Below are 21,617 nucleotides of genomic sequence, written 5' to 3'. Positions count from 1 at the left end.
GCCTCTTCAGTCTTTCCCACTGGAGCTCCAGGCTCCACCCCTGCAGCACAGCCCTGGGAACGCCTGCGTGATTCCACCACACAGCCTTAATGCATGGCTGTTTGTGGCCGCACACCTACCCCTTGGGTCAAGTCAATTAAGGAGCCCACGAGCCTTGGTACACCTGAGGCACCACACAGTGCAGTACTCCCAGGTGCTGAGCCCTGGGGACTGAACTCAAAGCCACAACAGTAAACCACATAGGATGCCGGGCTTTGCCCAGCTCCCTTCCAAGAACCCTTGAGGGTCCTTCATGTCAAAGCTTCCTCTCCAGCAGCTCTTGAAACAGGAGAGCAGCTTAGCAGCTCGTGCGCTCCCAGGAGCCGGGTCAGCAGACACTGGTGTTTGCTCCTTCTGAGTCAAGAAACAGGAATGGCAGAAACACTGGGACCCAAGGAGATGATGTAATAGGCCTGGCAGTTCAGCACTCGGTAGCTCCAGAGGTGACAGAGGTAGTTGGCTGGGGCCGCCACAGACCACTGGGGCTATGGGCATTTTCTCAGCAGCACACAAAGTGGATCTGGTCTCTGGGAGACCTGTTGTGCCAGGCACTGCTTCCCACCAGGTGAATACATGTGTATTTATATATTTATATATATATGTATATATATATATAAAAGATTATTTAACAGTTAAATACATCCCAACAGCAGTGTCCCACAGGACAAATGCTAGGTTGGGTGGCCCTGGTACATGTGCTGTCAGTCACAGAAGCACAGTTTCAATACTCCGGTGTGACTTAGGTTCCTCACAGTAAATCATATTCCTGACGAGGGACAGGCAGGCAGGTCTGGCAGTGGGCGTCTCACTCGGTGGGAACCTCGTATTTGAAGATGACACTGAAGAGCTGGCCCCCTAGCCGCTCTGCCAGCCAGGCGTTCTTCACCACTGCCAGCTTGAGGCTCTCGCAGCGCAGCGATGCATGGTAGTTGGTGTGGATGGCACGGCCCATTCCCTCGATGACCACCAGGTCTGCACCACGTTCCCGCACCAGCACGGCCAGCCCCTTGTCTAGGCGGCTTCAGGGAAGAAGGCGGCAGCAATGTTGGGCAAGGGGCTGGACATAGTCTGCTCTGAGCACACCCTGGTGAACACCAACCCTGTTCCCTTGGAGGTGGCAACCAAGCCCACCCTTCCAGCACTGCCTGGCTCCAAGGCCTGCATTTCTGACATGTCCTTTGTCTACTACAATCTAATTCTTTGCAGAAAGCATTAAAGGGAGGGCTAGCAGATGGCTCAGTGGGTTCAGGCACCTTTCACAGAACCCACTGCTGTGGGAACGATGGGGCAGAGCCCCTGCTACAGGAGGGTGCCTGCACCTGGGTCAGTTGCCCATCTGCCTACAGGCTACAGGAAGGAGTGGCTACTGCACCGGTCATATTTAGGGCAGGCAGCACCATGTTGCCTAGCAGAGGAGAGCAGGGCCGGGTTACCTGAGATCCAGGCACGGGGAGCTGGAACCAGTTTGCACCAGCAGCAGCCTGTCTTCTCTGAGTGCAGAGCTATGGGAAACGATGCAGTCAGGCCCAGTAAAGCCCCCCTCCCAACCCTTCTTTGTAATATCTCTGAGTCCCTCTTATGCCCATCTCCTGCCTGGCTCAGCTTGGGCGGCCAGAACCTACCAGACGATGGGGTCCATGGCCGCAATGCGTTCTGCCACAATGAGGGACTCACTGTAGGTGACATCGTTCAGGGCAGGGCCTGAGTTGCATGCCAAGATGACCTATGGTGAGGGGGCAGCGGCTCTTTAGAACTTGGGCCAAAACTCACCAAGCTGTCCCTGGCAGATTCCAAGTAGCAGCCAACTGGGCAGCAGGGCCCCAAAGAATCTCAGGGCTCTGTGGCTTCTGAGAGGCAGGGCTGTGCTCAGAGCACACTATTGCCTCTTATCCCATCCTTGGCCTGCCTTCTGGATCAGGATAACCTCTCATGTATGCCCAAGTCTCTGGTAAATGCCTTTCCAGGAAACAGGAAGCAGAGAGAGCCCAGGCTTTAATCTACAGCCCACACCCACAGGCCCAAGTACTCCCTGGCCTCACCTGCACTCACCTGCCACAAACGTAGGAGCTCTGACCACGGCCAGAAGCCCACAGCAACGCCAACCCCGCCAATAGTGAAGCCCAGGGGAAGGGTCCCACCCACCCGGCCTTCTCACTCACCTCCGTCCCTCTACAGAGTAGCTCCCTGACAAAGGGGAAGACTCCCAGAATGACGTCTATCCCACTGTTATCTGCGAAAATTAAGGCACATTTATGAGGGGGCCCCTGTAAGACAAAACCAGGACGTTCAGTTGGGAACAGGTGCACTCCAGCGATTCACACCCCACTGTCCTCTACACCCCACAAACCCCCGCAGGGGCTGGGTCCAGGCACAGGTCTCATGGCAGGTGATGGGGGCAGGGCAGTTTGTCCCAAGGCCAGGTGACCCAGGTAGTGGTCACTGCAGGGGCCATGCAGGGAGTAGGGGCATCTTTCTCGCTTGTGGTGCTGGGGATGGAACCCAGAACCTCATTTATGCCGAGCAATTGTTCTTTTACTGAGTCACACCTAAGCCTAGTTCCTCAGCTGGGGGCTTGTGAGCTCTAAGTGGTGGGGCACAGGCTATACCTGTGTCCCAGGGCCACTGAGGGGGGGGCAGGGGCTGCTACACCCACCTCACAATAAGCCCAATGCCTCTGGTGGCCACCCGTCTTGGCCAGGTCCAGACTCTGTGTTCCAACCCCCAAGGGCAGAAGCAGAAGCACCTTACGTACCTTTAACCTCTGGAGCCACTTGGTGTAGGAATCCACAAGCCAGGGCCGTTCTGTGAGGAGACAGGAACTCCAGTCAGGGAAGCTGAGGCTCAGTGTCAATGGCTTGTTTCGACAAGGGCTGGGCTCTCTCACCTCAAGCCCACATGGTTACTCCTGCCCCACTGCCTAACTTCTCCAGGGTCAACCACCTACCCACCCACACAGCACACCAAAGCACCCACGGTGTCCATACCTTGCAATTTTCTTTTTGCTTCTTCAAACCCAAACTGGGGGTCTGATTCAAGGACACTGTGTAGAGAAGAGAAAATTAAAATGAAGCAAAAAACACAAAGCAAGCATTCCAGCCCAAACCAACACGGTGAGGCGTCTCCCATATGGACTGTGCTGAACTGCTGGCATCTCCACTCAGGGGGCAGCCCAGCTTGGGGCAGAGCCAACTGCAGATATGAACAGAACTCTTCAGTAGAGTATAATAGTTCAGACCTGCTCAGAGCACTGCAGCCAGCTCTCTATGCCTGGCAGCCTCGGCTACCCCACCACCACACAGTGGGGCCTGCATCTCTAAGGGGCAGCTGTGAGGAGGGGGAGGCAGCCAGGTAGCATGACCATGAGAGGCGCAGGCCTGGGGTAAATTACCATGAAGTCAGCAACTCTACAGTTGTTGTTCAGTTGGGGCCGACATCTTTGTAAGACCCCTTGATTACATCAGACACTAAGTATCATCCGTCCCTACAGAATTTAGTGACTATGGATTTGGACTTTTACCCTGAGAATGTCAGCCTAGAGTCCAAATCTACCCCACTATGATATGGGCCTGCCCGGAACATGACGGGTCTGGATCTAGATGGCCTGGTGGCAGGATGGACTGGCTGAGCAGGCCTGACACCTACTCAGACACAGCTTTGGCTCCCCAGTCGAAGACATTCCCAGCTAACAGCCCCTTCACCAGGGCCAGCTGCCGCTCTTCCCAGCCTAGAGAGTCCAGCGAGCGCGTCACACTCTGAAAGCACTTCAGTGCGAGGCCGTTTTCTTTCTGCTTCACCTGTGGGGAGGACACACAAGCACCACTTTATTGGTGCTCACCCTGGAGGCGGGCCCTGACCACCCTTTGTAGCTTCTCCACACAAAGGAGGCTCACTGAGGATGCAAACACTAACAATACCAGGGAGGTGATAGGGACACTTGCGGTCATGCTCCTGCGAGGTACCCCCTGTTGTGCCATGTTACTTACTGATTTGGGGCAGTCCTCAGGTCTACATTGCGTTGGATAAGGCAGAGCGGCACTTTGGCACACAAGGGGAGGGCAGAGGATACACACCCCCAGAGGCCACTGTGCACGGGTATGTGGAGAAGGGACAAGATGCCCAACAGCAGGGAAAAGAGGGGGCCCACAGCTTCCAGCCAGAGGATTGAGGGGTGTTGACACATGGGACAACGGTGGCTGCACCCCAGCTCCTGATTGGAGCTGTCCACTGAGAAGCAGCCAGTATAGGCTCAGACCTCCTCATCTGGGCACAACAGAATGCTACCGAGTCCTCTGCGCCCTACCTGCAGCCTGAGGAGCTCACCTTGGAGTACGGATCTGGGAAGTTGAACTCATTCAAGCAGTGCTCTCTCGTGTCCAACAGGCTGCGCACAGTCAGTGTCCCGTAGGCACTGTGGACAAAACCAGGATGGGGTGTGGCTGAAGAAGACAAGTCTCACAGAGCCCAGGAAAGCCCAGCGAGACCCCTCACACAGCCAGAAGAGACCGCACCACGTCACAGGACTCACAAGGGCTGGTGCCGCAGTGTCTGCAGTTTGCTCCAATACTTCTGCCGGAACTTCTCCGCCCTCTCAGCTGCATCGATGGACTCTGGCTGGCTGGCAACAGCTCGCTTCACCACCTGCCAGCAGCAGAGGGGTCAAAAAAGCTCTGCCCTGCACCTGGGCACAGCCCGAGGGTAGGCACAGGTTGGTGGGGCTTTGCCCAGCTGTGCTGGAGCACACCTGCACAGCTAAGACCAGTCTCTATGGCAATAATGGGGATGGCCCTGTCTGATGTTTCAGCTTTTAAAGACACCATCCTTGCTGAGCATCCCCCCTGGGGCTTTGGGAGACAGGAACAAACTGCAGGGTCTTACTGGCAGCTACAAACAATACGGCTCAAATTTATGTCCACCAATAGGGGTCGTTTGGGGTCCAGGGCTGTGTCCCACACTCAGGCTTACCCAGATGTCTAAAAGAGGGTTGGGTATTCCTACTGTGGTCACAACCACCTAGCCTGCCTGAGCTCCAAGATTAGCGGCTGTAGCCCTGCCGTCACACCTCCCTGGGGCTAGCACTACTACCACACACAGCGCTGGCAGTGGAAAAGGAAGGAAATGCACAAGAAGGCCCACGTGCTTAAGGCTTGGTCCCTGGTGCAAGCAGTATTCAGAGATGGACCCTGGAAGGGGAGCGGCTCACAAGAGCTCTTCACCGATGGAGTCCACTGATGGACTTAAACGGGTAAGACCATCATGAAGTAGAATGTGAGAGGCGGGGTCTGGCTGAGAAAGTAGTCACTAGGGGCTTGCGTGCCTTGGAAGAGTGTAATATGCATGTTTGTATGTATGTATGCACGTACATATACACTGAGATAGGATCTTACTATGTAGCCCTGGCAGGCCTTGAACTCACTATGCAGACCAGATTGGCCTCAAACTTGCTGAGATTTGCCTGTCTCTGCGTCCTGAGTGCTGGGAGCAAAGACCACATTAGCCTTGAAGAATGGATCTTGCCCTGGCCCCTTCCAGTCTCTCCCTATCTGCTTTCTGGTTGCCACAGAGTGAGCAGCTTTGCTTTCCCGCACCCTGCCTCTGCAATGCCCTGCCTCTGCAATGCCCTGCCTCTGCAATGCCCTGCCTCTGCAATGCCCTGCCTCTGCAATGCCCTGCCTCTGCAATGCCCTGCCTCTGCAATGCCCTGCCTCTGCAATGCCCTGCCTCTGCAATGCCCTGCCTCTGCAATGCCCTGCCTCTGCAATGCCCTGCCTCTGCAATGCCCTGCCTCTGCAATGCCCTGCCTCTGCAATGCCCTGCCTCTGCAATGCCCTGCCTCTGCAATGCCCTGCCTCTGCAATGCCCTGCCTCTGCAATGCCCTGCCTCTGCAATGCCCTGCCTCTGCAATGCCCTGCCTCTGCAATGCCCTGCCTCACCACAGGCCTACAAGGGGTCAGGAGACCCTAGACTGAAGCCTCTGAAAGTGTAAGCCAGAAAAAGTTCTTGTTTCTGTCAGACTAAAAGAAATGAACAGGGTAGAGGTCCCGCAGCAACACAGAACCCTATTCATGTCAAAATCAGATCATGTGCGTGGCTTGGTGACATAGGCTGCTACCATCCCAGCACTCAAGACAGCTGAGGCAGAAGGATAGTGAGTCTGAGGTAAGTCTGGCTACATAGTTAAGTTTCAATCCAGCCTGGGCTACAGAGTAAGACCCTCCCTCCAAAAACTGCCAAAAGCAGAGTCTGTGTAATGGCTCGCTTTCTGAAAAGATATAAACAGTAAAAGTACATGGTGTTCTGTAGAAAAGGCTTCCCTGAATCGTGGCCTCACCCCAATATACCCTGCCTGAGACATTTATTTTCCTTACTAAGACCACATGGCCTCTGGAAAATGTCCCTGCCCTCTTCCCTGCTGACCCTTGGAGGGATGGAGCCAGCTAAGCCCTGGAGCAGCACAGGTGGCCCAGAGGCCCATGGGGGCCACTTGCTGTGTCTTGAGCCTCACCCCATCCAAGGCCTCCTCAAAGCAGGTAAGCCAGTATTGGCGGGCCAGCGCATCGTCGGTGAGGTCCACGGTGTCAGGGACATAGGAAGATGGGTCCAGAAGGAGGGGCAGGTTGACCAGGGGCCTCTCCAGCCGGTCCATCTCCAGCAGGTCAAACTAGGAGGAAAAGAAGTTGGTGGAAATGTCACAGAAAGATCACGATCCTGAAGAGGTCCGACTTTATCCCAACTGCCTCATCTCTGGGCCTCTTCTTGCAGCCACCAACCAGACTTCCTGGATCCAGCTCACTGCTCGGCAGTGGAGTAGGTCTACTCTTAAAAGCTGCAGATCAACTCCCACCCTCCTCCTGAATCAACAGCCCCTGTGGCTGTCACCCTTAGTTCCACAGCAGCATTTGGTTCCTAGGCTGCCCCACCCTCCGGCTGCTCTGACACCAGTTCATGCTGTTTTGAGTTGGATCTCTAGGTTCTCTACAAGCCCTGCTTCTGGCTGCTCAGTGCCCAACGGCCCTGTGACTCAGTTCTGTTCGCATGAGTTCTGGCAGACTCGTGCTGGCACGTGCCTTAGCCTCTGTCCTGTGCTCCTGATTTGCTGTCTGCAAAGCCTTCCAGGGCCGTTCCTCACATACTGGCCCAAGATGCAATCAGGAAGACCAGCTACATTAGCGGCCACACGTACCCCATAGCCATGGGAACCACCGTTTGCCCCACGGGCACTGTCTATTTTAAGTTGGAAAAGCTGAGTCAGCGAGCAGATAGGTGAGGTGAGCGTGGCCAGCAGCAGTTCTAGGCCCAGAGAAACTATCAGGACACAGAGTCAGCCTAAGCGTGACTTCTGCTCCAAGGCCACCTCTTTCTGACCTCAAGTTGCTACCAGTTGCATCACACCCTTGAACTCAAACCCGTTCGGCCAGGGAATTTCAACAGCAGTGACTGCACCTGAACTCTAGGTTAAGACTCAACTTGGACGGAACCACAGGGACCAAAGTTTGTGAACCTGGGAACACATACAAGTGGCCTGGTAAATTCCCGAACCAACCAGAAAGGGGCAGGATTACCTATCAACCACCGGCTAACCACCAAGTGCCCCAGTCTCCGTGCTGTCCGCACAAGAGGAGACACGGCACTCCAGGCTCTCGCTACAAGTTTCCCATTCCGCAGGTTTGGGCATTGCCAAGGCCTCTGCTGGCTTCCCTGGCGGACCTCAAACCTTAGTTACGGCCTCTCTTGGCAATATAAGCCTCAAAGGACTGCTCGGCACCTGCACGTCAGACACATTACTTCGGCGTGGGCTGTGCAGACCCCACTCACCCTGCCACGCTCTGCTGAGGGCAGCAGGAGCCACCCTCAGTACAGACAGGACAGCTTTGATTGCTGCTGCCTCCCTCCACCTCGGAATCCATGTGGCAGGCCTCAACAAAGCCATTTGATGAGTTAAAAACCAAGGCTGGAAGATCTCCATCTGAGCAGCAGTGCCTCCTGGCCTGGCCCACTGACAAGGGTACAGGGAGACATGGAGAATGCTCTCACTGCAGAGGCCTGGGCTCACTACCAAGGGAGGCTGTGTCCACCATGAAAAGCTGGTTTCTGCCAGTGCTGGCAACCTTGCCCATGGCTCACTCCATGCTTCTAGTGGATGCTTTCATTCCAACCACTCTTTCCCAGATGTGTACACCAGAGTGGGCATCTAACCCGAGAACGCCTGTCAGGAGCCCTCATCAAGAGGATGCTAACTAGGCATGTGCTAACGAGTCTCCTACCCAAGAATTGTGAAGCTGCTGGCAGTGAGCTCAGACCAAGGGCAGGCCTATTCTCCACTTTTGTTGCAAACCAAACAGGCCACCAGGCCACTCAGGCTCCCAAGAGCTCTGGAAACCTCGGTGCCTCCCGCTCTCAAGTCTAACTTGCTATCAACACAAAACCAGTCTGTGTGGTGAGAGGCCACAGTGGAGACGGCTGGGCAGGCTGCTCCGGAAGGGCCTGCTACTCACTGTGCCGCTCCTCGCCCGCTGTGTCGGGCACAGCTCGGGCGACGTGCTCATCAGCCCGGAGCTGGCTGCGTAGTTCTCACCCCAGCTGTACTGGTTAGGATCTGGAAAAACGAGAAGCTGGTCACCGTGTCAGCCTCGCCCTTGATTCAAAGGGGAAAGTAGAGGAGGAAAAGGGATAAAATCACTGGTCTATTACACGCTAAGGGATCACCCCTTTCTGGGGCTTCCTCAAACCTCATGCCCCACCCCCTGCCCCCACTCTCCCACCCAGATATCCCAATCCGGGGCACAGGCCGCTCCCTACACAGCCTGCCACTGCTCAGTGCAGTGACTCTACTCACTGTCTTGCTCGGCTCCTTTTAAAAACGCCCCGATGGCTCCCAGGTAGCCTTCGTGTCTCAGGAAGAGTGCCTGGACTTCGCCCTGCCCCAGCCAAGCCCACAGGTAACTGGTCAGTGTCCAGTAAGAGCCACTCTGGACCCATCACACCAACCTCTGCAAGGCTGCCGATACCCTGCCGACAGATGGTACCTGTATGCCACAGGGCAGCCCGGTGGCTGAGGAACCTGAGGGGAAGCCTGACTATACAAGGCTGCTTGGGTTTGCCACTGCCTAACTCTGCTGGCCCAGACACCTCAGACCCACGTGTGGCCTCACTAAAGGACAGTCCCTGAATGGCCTTCACTATCAGGCTTACACTCTGCACAGAACGCCAAGCTGGCCAGTGGGAAGGCGGTCTGCCTGCGGACACTTATCTTCCCAAGGAGACTGGTGGCAAGAAACTGTGGCTGTGTCCCATCCCAGAGCCTCACACGTGCCCCCCTTGGGTGCAAAATGAGTTTTGATCGGCATGTCGCCACCATTGGGGGTCTTTACAGAGTATACTGGAGCAGCTGGAGTGAGCTGAGCCCACACCAGTGCCCAAGGACAGGAAACTGGCTACAGTCACCTTGGAGAAGAAGTTAATGCTGTAGGTGATGGTGCGCATGGTCACAGGGTGGCCCCGGATGAAGAAGCCCCCAAAGTAGACCCTGTCCAAGCCGTGAAGCTTGGCGTAGAGACAGGCGAGCTGTCCAATGTCATTGCTGATCATGTGCAGCAGGCTCTTGGCCATGTCTTCTTTGGAGAACTCTGAGAGGGAAATGAAAACAGAATCCAGGGTGTGATGTGAGTTCCCCCGGCAGCAGACAGCTAGAGGGTGAGGGGCACAGAGCTCTGGGGTGTGAGGCGAGACTCAGCTCTGGACAAACGAGGTGTTCTTTTCAAGAGGAAAAAAAATATCCTAACTGCTTTAACTGCTTTTCCTAGCTTGCACGTCCCTGGAAACAGAGGCTGAGGAAGTTATCTGGCAACATTCTAATGAGCCAGAGCAGGATGTGAGGGCGTGAGCCCTAGAGGCCCAGAAAGGACAGTCTCAGGGGGAATCTGTGAGATTTGTCTCTCCACACTAGTGGGCAGAGTGATGCCCTGGGCACTGAAGCTGGCCATGCCTTTGTCACCATGAAGGGCAGATCCTGGCAGGTACCTCTGTCGGCAGTGGCTGACTTTCCAAAACTGCTTGCGATGAGATTGCCGCTCAACCCCAGGGTCTGATGGGCCCCACCATAGATGTCCTGTACCAGCATGTCAACATTGGCGTGCCGGCCTCTGGAGGCCAGCTGCAGCAGCTCATCAAACTTCTGTGGAGGCAGAGCAGGGCAGGGTAGTGAGGGGCCTAGCAGCTGGAGGACCCTCACCACCCTGGACACCAAAGAGAAGCCAGCCAGGTCGGATGTGAATGGCCCTCTCTCAGCACATGGGGTAAGGGCAGGGGCTGGCAAGCTGGACTCCTGACCACTGAGCTGGCAGAATTCCAGCAGCTCAGAGCCACTGTCTTTCAGAGTATAAATAGCTCGGTCTCAGGGCTCTAAGACCTGGCATTCAAGCCGGGATAAAGGCTTGGGAACAGCTTCTACAAATGTGTAGCAGGGACTGTCTAAGGGCCACAGAGCAGAGGTTCTAAAGAGGATAACCTTTGTTTTGGTGAGCAGAGCCCCCAGCCCCCAGAAGGTGCCTCCTCCAATGGAGCTTCCACCAATCCACTCAAACCGGTCCTCAGTCTCCACCTGGGGAAGGAGGGCAGACACATTAGGCATCGGGGTACAGGCCACACAGCCTCCCCAGGAGTTTGTCATCCTCTTCTGAGTGATCCCTGGGCGGCTCAGACCTGTTCCTATGTTCAGTGAAGGGAGTGACCCACGGCATTGTCCACAGCTAACAGGGGCTGGGCCATTCACCTATCGTTCTGTGGACTCTTACTTTCACAATGGAGACTCCAGAGCCAATGTTGACGAGGAGGTAGGGGAAGATGTTGGGGTGATTTGTTTGAAATCGGAACTCTGGGTCTGAATCTTTCTGGTACATGAAGGCCTCGTGTGGGATGTTCTTCAGCACGAAGTTGCACCCCTTAATCAAGCAGGTCATGACATCTTCCTTGTCCACCCTGTGAAGGAGGGAGCACAGTCTTAAGAATCAGCCCTGGTGTACTTGCCAGGAGACGGTGTAGGGCAGCCAGACTGTACCCACAAGGTCCCCAGCATGGCCAAGCTTCAGCTTCCGCTCTTGACAGGTTTGCAGCTAGCAACGGCACCAAGACAGCACACACACACAGCACCACGGTCTGCACCGGAGTCCAGGGCTTCCCAGCACACCACAAGTACCACAGGTAAGGTTACCACTTACTTCAGGCGTAGCTTCTCCTCAATGAGGTCCTTGAACTTATAGGCTCCACCCCCTGTGGCCTGGATGACCTTGGTCTCAGTGTTGACTAGGTGGTCTCTGATGAAGTCCAGACAGGCTTCCATGTAGGTATTCTCAAATTTGATGAAATGCAGGCGAGCTGTGATCTCCTCCTGAACTGAGACCTCATAGGGTGGCTCATGTTCTTGTTCTACGTCCTGGAAAGAGTTAAGTCTTTATGACTCAAGAATCCACACAGTCTTGGGCACCCTGCCCCAGCACAGTAGGAACTCACTCAACTGTGATACACAAAATACTTGATGTTAGCTTGGGCCAAGGCAGAGAAAGCAGGTGAAGAAAGGAGGTCTAGATACCCAAGACCCTCAGAGAGGACACAGGAGCAGGAGAAGGAAAGGCATTCCCAGGAAGGGTAGGAGAGACAATATACAAGGAGTCAGGGAAGAATCAACTCTAGGACCACAGTGTTAATATGTGTACACAGTAGGGGACCAAGGCCAGAGGGAAGCAGCCAGCCTGTCTAGCTCCCCTGGTGCACATGCATAACCCCCTCGCGAGGCTTACCTTTCCTGGGTGGTCAAAAGACCTCACTTTGGCCACCTTGTGCTGTACAGTAGAATAGTATGCCAACTTGGTCAGTGATCCACCTACAAGGGGAAGGCACAAACCAGGCAAAATTCAGAATGGGTCAAAGGAGACCCTGAGATCCACCTCCTATAGGCTCTTAGAGGGCACTCTGATGCATCAGCAAACAGCCTCTTCCTTGAGCACCCAAGTCTGTGTGGACAAGGTACTGAGTGTTGTGTGAACTCAGAATCCCTGTGGGCACAGAAGAGAGGAAAAGGAGATAAGCCACTATGGCGTAGCATCTCTTCTACCCCCACCCCCAGATTCTTAAGTAATCTGTTCACGGTTTCCCTCCCCACACTCACAAAGCAGAAATGGAGCCAACCTGCTGCCTCCGAGTACACTTAGCTGTTGCCAGTTTTTAAGAAAATTTTGTTTACAGGGGCTAGAGAGCAGTCCGGTTGATAGAGCATTAGCCTTGCAACTGTGAGGGGCTGAGTTCAGAGCCCCAGAACCCAATGGGGTGGTAATAAATGCTTGTAATCCCAGTGATGACAAAATGGGAGGAAAAAAGACAAATTCCTGGGGTTCACTGGCCAACTCGTCTGCCTGCTTGGTAAAGCTCCAGGCCAATGAGGGACAAAAGGTAGATGGTGCCCGAGAAGCAGCCTGAGTGTCCCCTACCTCCCACCCTCCCCCGCAGACCTCAGTTATAGGGCCTGGCAGGGCAGACCTGCAACCCCAGCTGACTGGAGGCAGAAGCAGGCACAAGTGTCAGGTCAGCCCAGGCAGCTTAGCGAGACCGCCTCACAATAAAACAAAAATGTGGGCTGAGGAATAGAGGACTGGATGAAAATGTGGTATACTTGTCTGTGGAATTCTTTCCCAGCCATCAGAATAATGAAGTCATACCATTTGCAGGGAAGTCATATTAAGTGAATTAAGGCAGCCTCAGAAAGACAAATATGTACTCCTTTTCTTTGTGATCCACAGATTTTATATAGGTATGTAAAACTATGTGTGTAGACATGTGACATTCCCAACACACAAGATAAAGAGGGCTGGGCTGGAGTTCGTGGTAGCACTCACCTTCCCATGTGGGGTCCAGGTCCGAGCTCCAACACTGAAAGCAGTGCAGACCCCAAAACTGACCAAACCACATGTGTCCTCTCCTCTTAGCAAATCAGGGCAGGCAACACACAGCGTCTTTGAGACACAGAGTCAACAGGTAGGGTTTACCTACACGGGGACTGAGGGTCAGAGAGTTCAGGACCGAGCTGATGGAGCAGCCAGAGCCTCAGAAGTAGCCAAAGGAAGTGAAGGCCTCCACAGAACCCGCCTCTGGCTTGTTGCTTTTAAAGTGTTGGGAGCAGTGAGCCCCCAGATCCTGAATTTCTTGTAATCCCCTGATCTGAGTGCCTACAGCTGCTCTGAGCACGAGACCTTGAGGAGTTCCTGATGACAGGAGAGTGGTTTCTGGTGAGTTTGGCTGGGGCGTGGCTATCTCTATATAATCTGTCCCTGAACACAATAAAGGGGGCATTCTTGGGGAATTCAAGGATGACCCATGTCACTGTCTCTCTGTGTGTGTGTCTGTGTATTTTAATCTCCAGCCCCCTTGCCTGAAGCTCGGGAATTGGGTGCCAGCGCACAGAACGCAGACACGGGGGTGGGGGTGGGGGCGTGATGCGCGGCATTAAAATTTTTATTTTTATATATTTTTTTTAATCTGAGGGTTTATTTTTATTCTGTGTATGGATATATTGCTTACATAAATGCCTGAACAACACGTCCATGCAGTGTCTGTGGAGGCCGGAGGATGCCATCATATCCCCTTGTAAGTGAAGTTACAGATGGATGTTAGCCACCAAATAGGTGCTGAGAATTCAATCTGGGTCCTCTGAAGAACAGTCAGTCTTCTTTAGTGTTTATCCTTTTCTTCAGTTCTATTGTGGGTTTTTGTTGTTTTGTTTTGTTTTTTGTTTTTTTGAGACAGGGTTTCTCTGTGTAGCCCTGACTGCCCTGGAACTCATGTCATAGACCAGACTGGTCTCTAACTCACAGATATCCTCCTGCTTCTGTCTCCTGAGTGCTGGGATTAAGGGAGTGCACCACCACCTTCTGGCCAGTCCTATTGTTTTTTGAGACAGGGTCTCACTATGTAGCCTTGGCTGGCTTGGAACTCACTATGTAGCCTGAGCTGGTCGCAAATCGCTAGAAACCCAGGTGCCTATACCTCCCACGTGATGGGATTCAAGGCATGCATCTATCAGCACACCTGGAGCCAGGCAGGCTCCTGGCATCTTCACAGGGCCTGTCACCTATGGAACACTGCCCACAGCCAGCCCCCCTGTGCTCTCCAATTGAGCCACACACTCCAGGGAAAGCTGCCCAAAGGTCCAGGGAAGGCAATGCCAAGAACAAACCCCTGCAGGCAGAAAAGGCACTTTCCAGTTTGTAGCTGCAGATTCACAGGCCTTCAAAGGACACGGACATGTGGGGAAAACGGGAACCTCAGCACCCCACTTCAGCTGCGCCTCTCACAGGCTGACAGAAACAAGGCAAAGGTTCCTCAGCAGCAGAGGGATATGGCTGAGTTATTTCCAAGTGTTTTTTTTTTTCATGATAAAATACTTAAAGCACTGACTACAGGGAGCAGATACTCAAATTTATAGACATGTACGACCAGAGTGCTTCGGGGTCAGAGCTCCCCTCTTGGTGAAACTAAAACAATGCAGCCTGTCCCGTGCAACCAAGAATGACCATAATGCAGCCTGTCCCGTGCAACAAAGAATGACCATAATGCAGCCTGTCTCGTGCAACCGAGAATGACCATAATGAAGCCTAGCTAGTTTGGTTTAGTGAGTGTATCATGAGCTTAAACTCATCCCTGGCCATAGTCCTAAGCCTCCTGATCCCTCTTTCTTGCCCTCAATCCCAGCCTGTCCTTGGGCTTGTCTGCTTCTCTACGCCTGTCCCATTCACCTCTGAGGATGCACTGTTTTTGAAAAGACTATGCAAACTGATGGAAAAGTACTTTAAGCAACTCATCAGAAATTATAGCGAGGCCGGTGAGATGATTAGATAAAGGTGCTTGCTGTCAAGTGATGACCTGAATTTGATCCCAGGATCCACGAGGTGGATGGAGAGAACTGAATTCCACCGAGCTGTCCTCTGACTTTCACATGCACATCACAGAACCAAGGAAGGGCAGGCAGTCCAGCATTTACTCCCTGGAGCCTCTCCATACCTGTGTGCCCCTCGGGGACCCTCCCTACTGCCTGTGTTTCCAGGACTGAATCAACCTAGTTGACATGAATGTCCCCATCCAAGAAAGGAAAAGAGCTCGCCAAGAACACAGATCAGCTGAGGCTTCCTAGTCCAGAGACATAGAAAGAGGAAACAGGAGAAGTCTATTTTTAAACAACACTGCCAGCAAGCATGTTGTTTTGTAGGTGCCTGAGTTTTTGACCCCATGCTGAGTTCCTGAGTTGTGATCTCCCATCAGCTATGGCAGAGGGGGTGGGGTGGGGGGGGTGGGGGGGGTGGGGGGGGTGGGTTTGTCCTCAGGAACAGTAAGCATGTCCTTCTAAGCTCTGATCCAAGGCCCAGGCTAGGAGACAAAAACCAACACTGAACATACCCCTGCAGTGTCCTTCTGCCAAGGGAGTCTGTGTCTGACCTGAGGCAGCCCTTCACTACAGCGCATGCTTTGTGGCTTCTGGTTGGATGGTCTCGGGGAGCCACATACATTATCCAAGGTGAACCCTATTTTCTCAACTGACAGATGATATTTGCAATCAACTTCAACTGCTTTTCAGACATATTTACTAAATTTTTCTTCCCAACAAACAAGTGTAAGACCACAGGACAAAGCACAAAACCCAGCCCTGAGAGAAGGTTTCAAAAGCCTGGGGTCAACTGCCTTAGGACTTTTGGAGAGGTCTGGCTGTGGAGAGTCCCCTCTGCTGGGCCTGTAAGATCACCACTTTCAGCCCAATATCCAGTCAGTCAATCACCAAGTTATCTCAGGGGTTACTGGAATCTTTTCTACTGCCTACTTCCCTTCCCCATCACCAACCCTCCTGAGCCCTTGATAACAGTGGGAGCTCAGACCAGGCCATCTTTGCTTTCAAATCCACTCCCCATTCCAAGAAGGGCACCTCAGAGAGACAACCCAAAAGCATGAGGGTAGAGAACACATTCAATATTCCAGAAGTAACGAGAATCATAAAGCCGTTTAACGATCCAGACTTTTCAAGGAGGCTAGGAGCCAGCAGCACACCCATTCATTCACGGAGTTAAGTCCAAGACATCAGATGCCGCCCTGCTGTGTGGGCCTCATTGACCACGCTGGCATCAAGAGGCACACGGGCAAAACTCCCCAGTAACAGGATGCACAGCAGAGCGGTTGGGGATTGGCCGGGACCCATCCTGGCTCTGCTATCTACGAATTGACCGATCCCCGAGCTTGGTCTCCACATCTGCACACAAGGATGACAGAATCTCCTTGTTGGGAGCTATGAGGTAGCCCAGCAAGGAAAAGGGTCTAAGGCCGGCCGGTAGCTGATCGGCAGTGAGGTCAACCACCAGGCACGCAGGAGGAGGCGCACGTAAGAGGTAGTGCAGGCGCCCAAATCCACGGAACACGCTGGGAGCTTTACACCCAGTGCATGAGTGTCCGGACCCCACGTCTCTATCGCTGTCTGGGAAGTGGGAGGTCCGGCGGACTGTGCGGCGCGCAGCCAAACCCCAGGGGATCTGACTAGGACCTCCGAGGCTACCCGCCCCGCCCGTCCCTCCACCGAGCCCTCACAATCGGCCGGCGCCGTGCGGACTACGAAGCCCGACATGCCCCACTCCAACCGCGCAGCGCCTACCGGGAGCTGAAGTCCCGCAGCCGGCTCGATCCCGCACCTTGGCGCTGCACACACTACAAGTCCCAAGAGGCTGTGCGGCGACCCGTGAGGCTGTGCGCATGGCCCGCGCCTCCGCCCTTCGTCCTTCCCGCCGCCCCCGCTGGCCGCCTATGCCCACTGTTCTGGCCACCCGCTCGAGTACCCGGACCGTGGCTACCTATATCAATGGCGAAGCGCTTGGCGTTCTCCAGGTTGCGGAAGATCTCGTCGGGGGGCAGTGTGATGCTCTTGTCCAGACTGTCCCCGCCGCTCCCGCCGCCACTTGCTCCACGCTCCGCCATTTTGAAAGTGCCTGGCCAGCCTCATCAGCCATGGAGATATATGCGCATACAATTGACTGCTAAACGACCGCGTGCATAAATTATGCTAATGTGGTCCCGCCCCCTCCGCCTGTACTGGACACGGTGCCTCTCGACGGTCCCAGACAAGTGTCCCAAAGGCCAGGATTGCGGAAGGGAGTGCTGTTATTCTCCAGACTACTAATACAAAGCTTCTGGAATATTGTTCCGTCGCTGAGCTGTCTGGGTGCTAACTTGTGCCTAGCCCGCCGATCCTGCTACCAGACCACCTGAGTCCGGCGCCCTCCTGCTGTGAGGTTGACTGATTTCTCACAGAAACTGGAGTAGTTTTAAGGACCCTACACTCAGGAGTGCCCAACCATGGGGAAAGTGGACATTTTAAAGGCAATCTGCAGAAAGTATAGGCAAAAGGAGGGAAGGATCCCTGGAAGAGGGGGCAGGGTTCCAGAGTGGAGGTGATCTGTAGTTCCTGCTGACTTAAGTCCCTTGTCAGCATTGTGTCCTCCAAGAGGCCCGCCACATAACTTAGTATCTTGCTCTCAGGTTCTGTCTGCAGGCTCCTGGAACCCAGGGTTGAGGCCATACACAGCGCAGCTGCCACTTATCTGGACTGACTCAGGGAGGAGGCAGCCATGTTCTGTATGTGCCTGCCAACAGGATGGGCACACTCTGAATGGAGAGCCCCCTGCAGGGTGGCAGGGCTCCTTCCAAGAGCAAGATGGCCCAGCAACTCAGTCCCTGTCAGTGGGGTATGCCCAACAAGGGAGTGGTCTCCTCCCTGGTCATAGATAGGCTGCTGATCCCGTGGTAAGCAACATGGGTGGAGATGGAGATTTCTCACTACATCTAGGGGCTCAGCAGGGACTTCAGGGGGGCACTGGAAGAGTAGATGGGAAGGGATGACTGCTGAGTGAGAAAGATGGGCAGGGCAGGGCCCACATCTGTGACTAGTCATTCAGAAGACATGTGGATGCATCCAGCTCCTCCCCACTTCCTGCGCCACGGATTTTTACTTTGGGGCACCTGGAAGCTGTGAATTTGGCCGTTGTCCTGTAGCCTGCCTCAAAGTAAGCACCCTGTCTGAGGCAATGAACCATCCCTACCAGGTTCACGGCCTGAAAGGAATGGGCCAGCCCTGACCCTAGTCAGTAAATCGCAGGAGGAAATTTATGAATTAGCTAAACAGCTGCACTAAAGGAAGCAGGAGCTGGGACTGACACTGTCTCGGGTTTGACGCAGCCAAGCCTCTTTCTGCTACATCAAGGGATCCACTGCGGCCCTCAGTTTCCATCTCAGTGGACAGAGCAAAGGACCTATGGTTACTAGGCTGCCTTTTCCCCCACCCTCCCCTAGTAAAAGTGGGTGACAGCCCACCAAGGTCTTGTTTTCAGCGAGAGCACCAACAGCTCTGCCTGCCCATCTCTCTTTCTCCTCCTGCCTCTCTCTTGCCTTCCCTTTCTCTGTTAGGCGACCACCAGCCAACCCCCCCTTCCTGACCCCTGTTTGGGGTAGGACACCCCTATGGCTGCCAAGGACAGACAAGAGGCACAGATATAGCGGGCTTGATGTTTTATTAGAAGCCTTCAGAGCAGTCCGTGGTCTCCCACGTGACCAAGAGTTCAAATTCTAAGTACAAAATCGTGCCCACATGCACCCACCCACACAGAGGAATCCTTTAAGGATCATCGTGGAGATCCCACCCTCCCAGACAGCCCACTATGAGCGCGCATCAGAGAGCCAAGGCCACATGGACCTTCAGGTGAGGTCCCACGGGCCCTATGCCCACGCAGGCTGAATGCTTTCCTATGAGGAAAAGCCTGCAGTTCCGCCTTCACAAAAGGCAAGTGTGCCCAGGGCACAGCCCACCTGCAGGGTGCTTGCCCAGCAGCAAGGGGCCCTGAAGAAAGTCCTCTACAGGCTGGGGCACCGGTAAACCAACCCCTGACTCTACAAATATCATAGAACCCCGGGTGACCGGGAACTTCCCAGAAGTCACTTGCTGAAATGCAAACGCAAAACAACCCCATGGGGTCGGACACACGGCAGAGGGTGGACCCTGATTATCCCCAAATGAAAACTCTGCACATACATTCTCTAAGAATGACCCTCCTGCTGGCCAGCCAGCCTGGGGGAGGGAGCCTTCGGAAGAAGGTTGCGGTCAACCTGGGGCTGAACTGCCACTGGGGAAGGCCTTCCCTACACGGAGAGGAACAAGAGGAACCGGCTCGTCTGTCCTCTGGTTCGCTCCAGGCATCCGTTGGCCGCGGGGTCACCAGGGCCGCCAGAGGCCACAGGCGGGTTGTCGAGAGGTGGCAACGGCGGCAGAGGCCTTAGCCGGGGAGCGTGAGGGGTGCGGCGCAGTGCCCGGCGCCGGGGGCTCCTTGGTAGGTGCGGTGGGCGCAGGGGGCCGCTGGAAGTGGTACAGCAGCTTCATCTGCGTGTCGCTGGCGGCATGCAGGGTCAGGAACTGCACGGCCTCTTGCAGACACCACGAGTAGCCCTCGCTGTAGTCCTGGTGCAGGCTCTTGGGGCCGGCAGCCGCGGCGAAGGCTGAGGAGAGACGGGGCGGCATGAGTGGGGCGCGCGCGGTGGAAGTGACACCGGCGGGGAGAGGGAGGCAGGCGCAGCTCACCTTTGCTGTGCTTCAGGTAGCTGACAGCCATCTCCAGGATGTCGGCCTTCTCCAACTTGGAGTTGGGCTGGTGCCGCGCGAACTCCTGCTCCAGCAGCAGCTTCAGCTGCTCTATGCTGCTGTTGATGCGGTCCCGACGCATCTTCTCCACCACCGGCTTCCGCAGCTGCGGGAGGAGAGGCGTCAGGTGAGCGGCTGAGACCCGAGGCCCCGGGGGAACCAGACGCTGCGCGCCGGGCGAGTGGCACTTACTCTGTTTTTCTCCTTGGGACTGAGCATCTCTACCGCCACGGTACTTGGGGCCATGCCTGGCGCTCAGGAGGAGATTGGCGAGCGGAGCGGAGAGGAGAGGAGCGGAAAGGCAAAGCCAGGCGTCCCGGGCTGGCGCGGCCCCGACCCCCGCGCGACAGCCCTATATAGGCGCGGGCGGCGGCTCGGCGCCTGGGGCCCGGGCGCCGCGGCCGTTCCCACACTCAGCGGCCAATGGCGGCGCCGGCCGCACAAAGGCGCCGGCCCATTAGCGCACGCTAAATTGCCTGTGAATTGGCGCGGGCACAATGGTCGCTCCCCGAGGAGCAGGTGGGCCGCGCGGCACAATGTCCGGGCTGTGGGAACGCGCTCGCCCTCATTAGCATCCCGGGGCCTGATGCTGAGAGCCCCGCGCCTCAATATGCTGCCTTTTCCCAGGCCGCGGGGAGGTGGAGAGGGCAGGAAGGAGCGCCCCCTCCCCCATTCTCTCCCTTCTTCCCTCCCACTCCCCAGCGGCTCCCCACCGCTGGCTGGCAGAGGCCACAGACGCAGAAAAAGGAGTCTTACAATTAACAGACAGCCGCTTCCAGAGGGTGGGCACGGGTGGGCACGGGTGGGCTCCCTCCCCATTTGGAACCTGTTGCCCACAGGGAGAGTGTGTTGAAGTGGGCCACACTCTCCCAAACAGGTGCTGCCTGTCACACTGTCCACAGGTAGCGGATGAGAGAGGGACTCAGGCTCTTAGGATCAGCGTTACTAGTTTTTATTGCCAGTCCCCAAACTGTCACTTGGGAGAGTGATTTCTGCAGAGCTAGAACTGACTGGGTGTTAAAGTGTGCAGCCTGCCAGGCATACCACCTGAATTTGCTTCGGATAGTATGAAGCCCCACACTTAGGAAGCCTGCGGAAGCCTCCGCACTCACAGGGTGTCTGGATTGCTCTTGGGTCAGCCGGTGCCATCAGAGCCTTCTCTCCACCCTGTGTGGACCTGAGTACCACTATGTATAGTTCTCTGAGTAGGAGGACAATGCCTCCTTCACTTGCCTGCGATCCCTACTCCTGCATGGCTCCTTGGCTGCCCCTAACTCCTCTCACAGTCCCCCTCGTGTGTGTGTGTGTGTGTGTGTGTGTGTGTGTGTGTGTGAGTGTGTGTGTGTATTCCTGTTTTACTCAGCATTTTGTGGGGGTGGGTGCTAAGTGGCAGAACCGAGAATAAGGCCCTACATGGATGTTGTGCCAGCATAGTTGGTCCCCTTTGGATGACCTTAGTGGTGTCTGGCCAGGTGACCTGACTAGTCCCACCCTAGACTCTTAGGGAGTGCCACCTGGAACCTGTACTATTTCTCTGATAGTCTCCAGGGACCAAGGGAGGGGATGAGGCCATTTCTTCCTCCTGAGGCAGCCTAAGACCTAGTCGGGTGCAAGTAGGAGGCTGGCATCAGAACACTGCAGCCAGAGCCGAAACCAGCTTCTCTAGATGGATGTCAGCCATGTCTGACTGAGCCCAGGAATCGAAGGGCCTTCACTAAGGTCCACTCAGGAAACACCTTCCTGCCATGGCAGTGACCGACTGCTGTGTTTGCCTAGGAACAGTGGGGATGGCCTGGCCACAGCAAGATATAGGTGTACAGGTATGTATAGTCATCTCCCACACCCTCACCCCGAGCTGGAGGCTTCTCTCTG

At 55.0% G+C, this 21,617-nt stretch overlaps 2 protein-coding genes across 3 annotated transcripts; both read right to left on the bottom strand.

Annotated features, from left to right (window-relative positions):
- Positions 1–429: 429 nt before the first annotated feature.
- Positions 430–17,055, bottom strand: Pank4 (pantothenate kinase 4 (inactive)). Of its 2 annotated transcripts, XM_075945285.1 has the most exons (19): positions 16,912–17,055; positions 11,833–11,915; positions 11,254–11,468; positions 10,831–11,014; positions 10,545–10,637; positions 10,058–10,211; positions 9,482–9,663; positions 8,874–8,955; positions 8,533–8,633; positions 6,543–6,698; positions 4,565–4,677; positions 4,360–4,447; positions 3,682–3,833; positions 3,024–3,079; positions 2,792–2,841; positions 2,199–2,303; positions 1,662–1,762; positions 1,473–1,541; positions 430–1,058 (listed from the first exon to the last, which is right to left on the bottom strand). In XM_075945285.1, exons 1-19 carry the CDS (start codon positions 17,033–17,035, stop codon positions 845–847), a joined length of 2,322 nt encoding a protein of 773 aa, XP_075801400.1. In that variant the 5' UTR covers positions 17,036–17,055; the 3' UTR covers positions 430–844. The 2 variants fall into 2 exon arrangements, with proteins under 2 accessions (XP_075801400.1, XP_075801401.1); XM_075945286.1 differs by lacking the exons at positions 9,482–9,663; positions 10,058–10,211; positions 10,545–10,637; ... (2 more) ...; positions 11,833–11,915; positions 16,912–17,055 and having other exon boundaries at positions 8,533–8,672; positions 8,874–9,475.
- A 1,552-nt stretch (positions 17,056–18,607) lies between these two features.
- Hes5 (hes family bHLH transcription factor 5) lies at positions 18,608–20,124 on the bottom strand. Its single transcript, XM_075946405.1, has 3 exons — positions 19,938–20,124; positions 19,686–19,851; positions 18,608–19,603 (listed from the first exon to the last, which is right to left on the bottom strand). Exons 1-3 carry the CDS (start codon positions 19,989–19,991, stop codon positions 19,323–19,325), a joined length of 501 nt encoding a protein of 166 aa, XP_075802520.1. The 5' UTR covers positions 19,992–20,124; the 3' UTR covers positions 18,608–19,322.
- Positions 20,125–21,617: the final 1,493 nt, after the last annotated feature.

This window comes from Microtus pennsylvanicus, chromosome 13 (genome assembly GCF_037038515.1).
Source record: "Microtus pennsylvanicus isolate mMicPen1 chromosome 13, mMicPen1.hap1, whole genome shotgun sequence".
Classification (NCBI taxonomy): Eukaryota; Metazoa; Chordata; class Mammalia; order Rodentia; family Cricetidae; genus Microtus; species Microtus pennsylvanicus.
The sequence above is the reverse complement of the archived record's forward strand: the minus strand, read 5'-3'. Positions and strand labels throughout refer to the sequence as shown.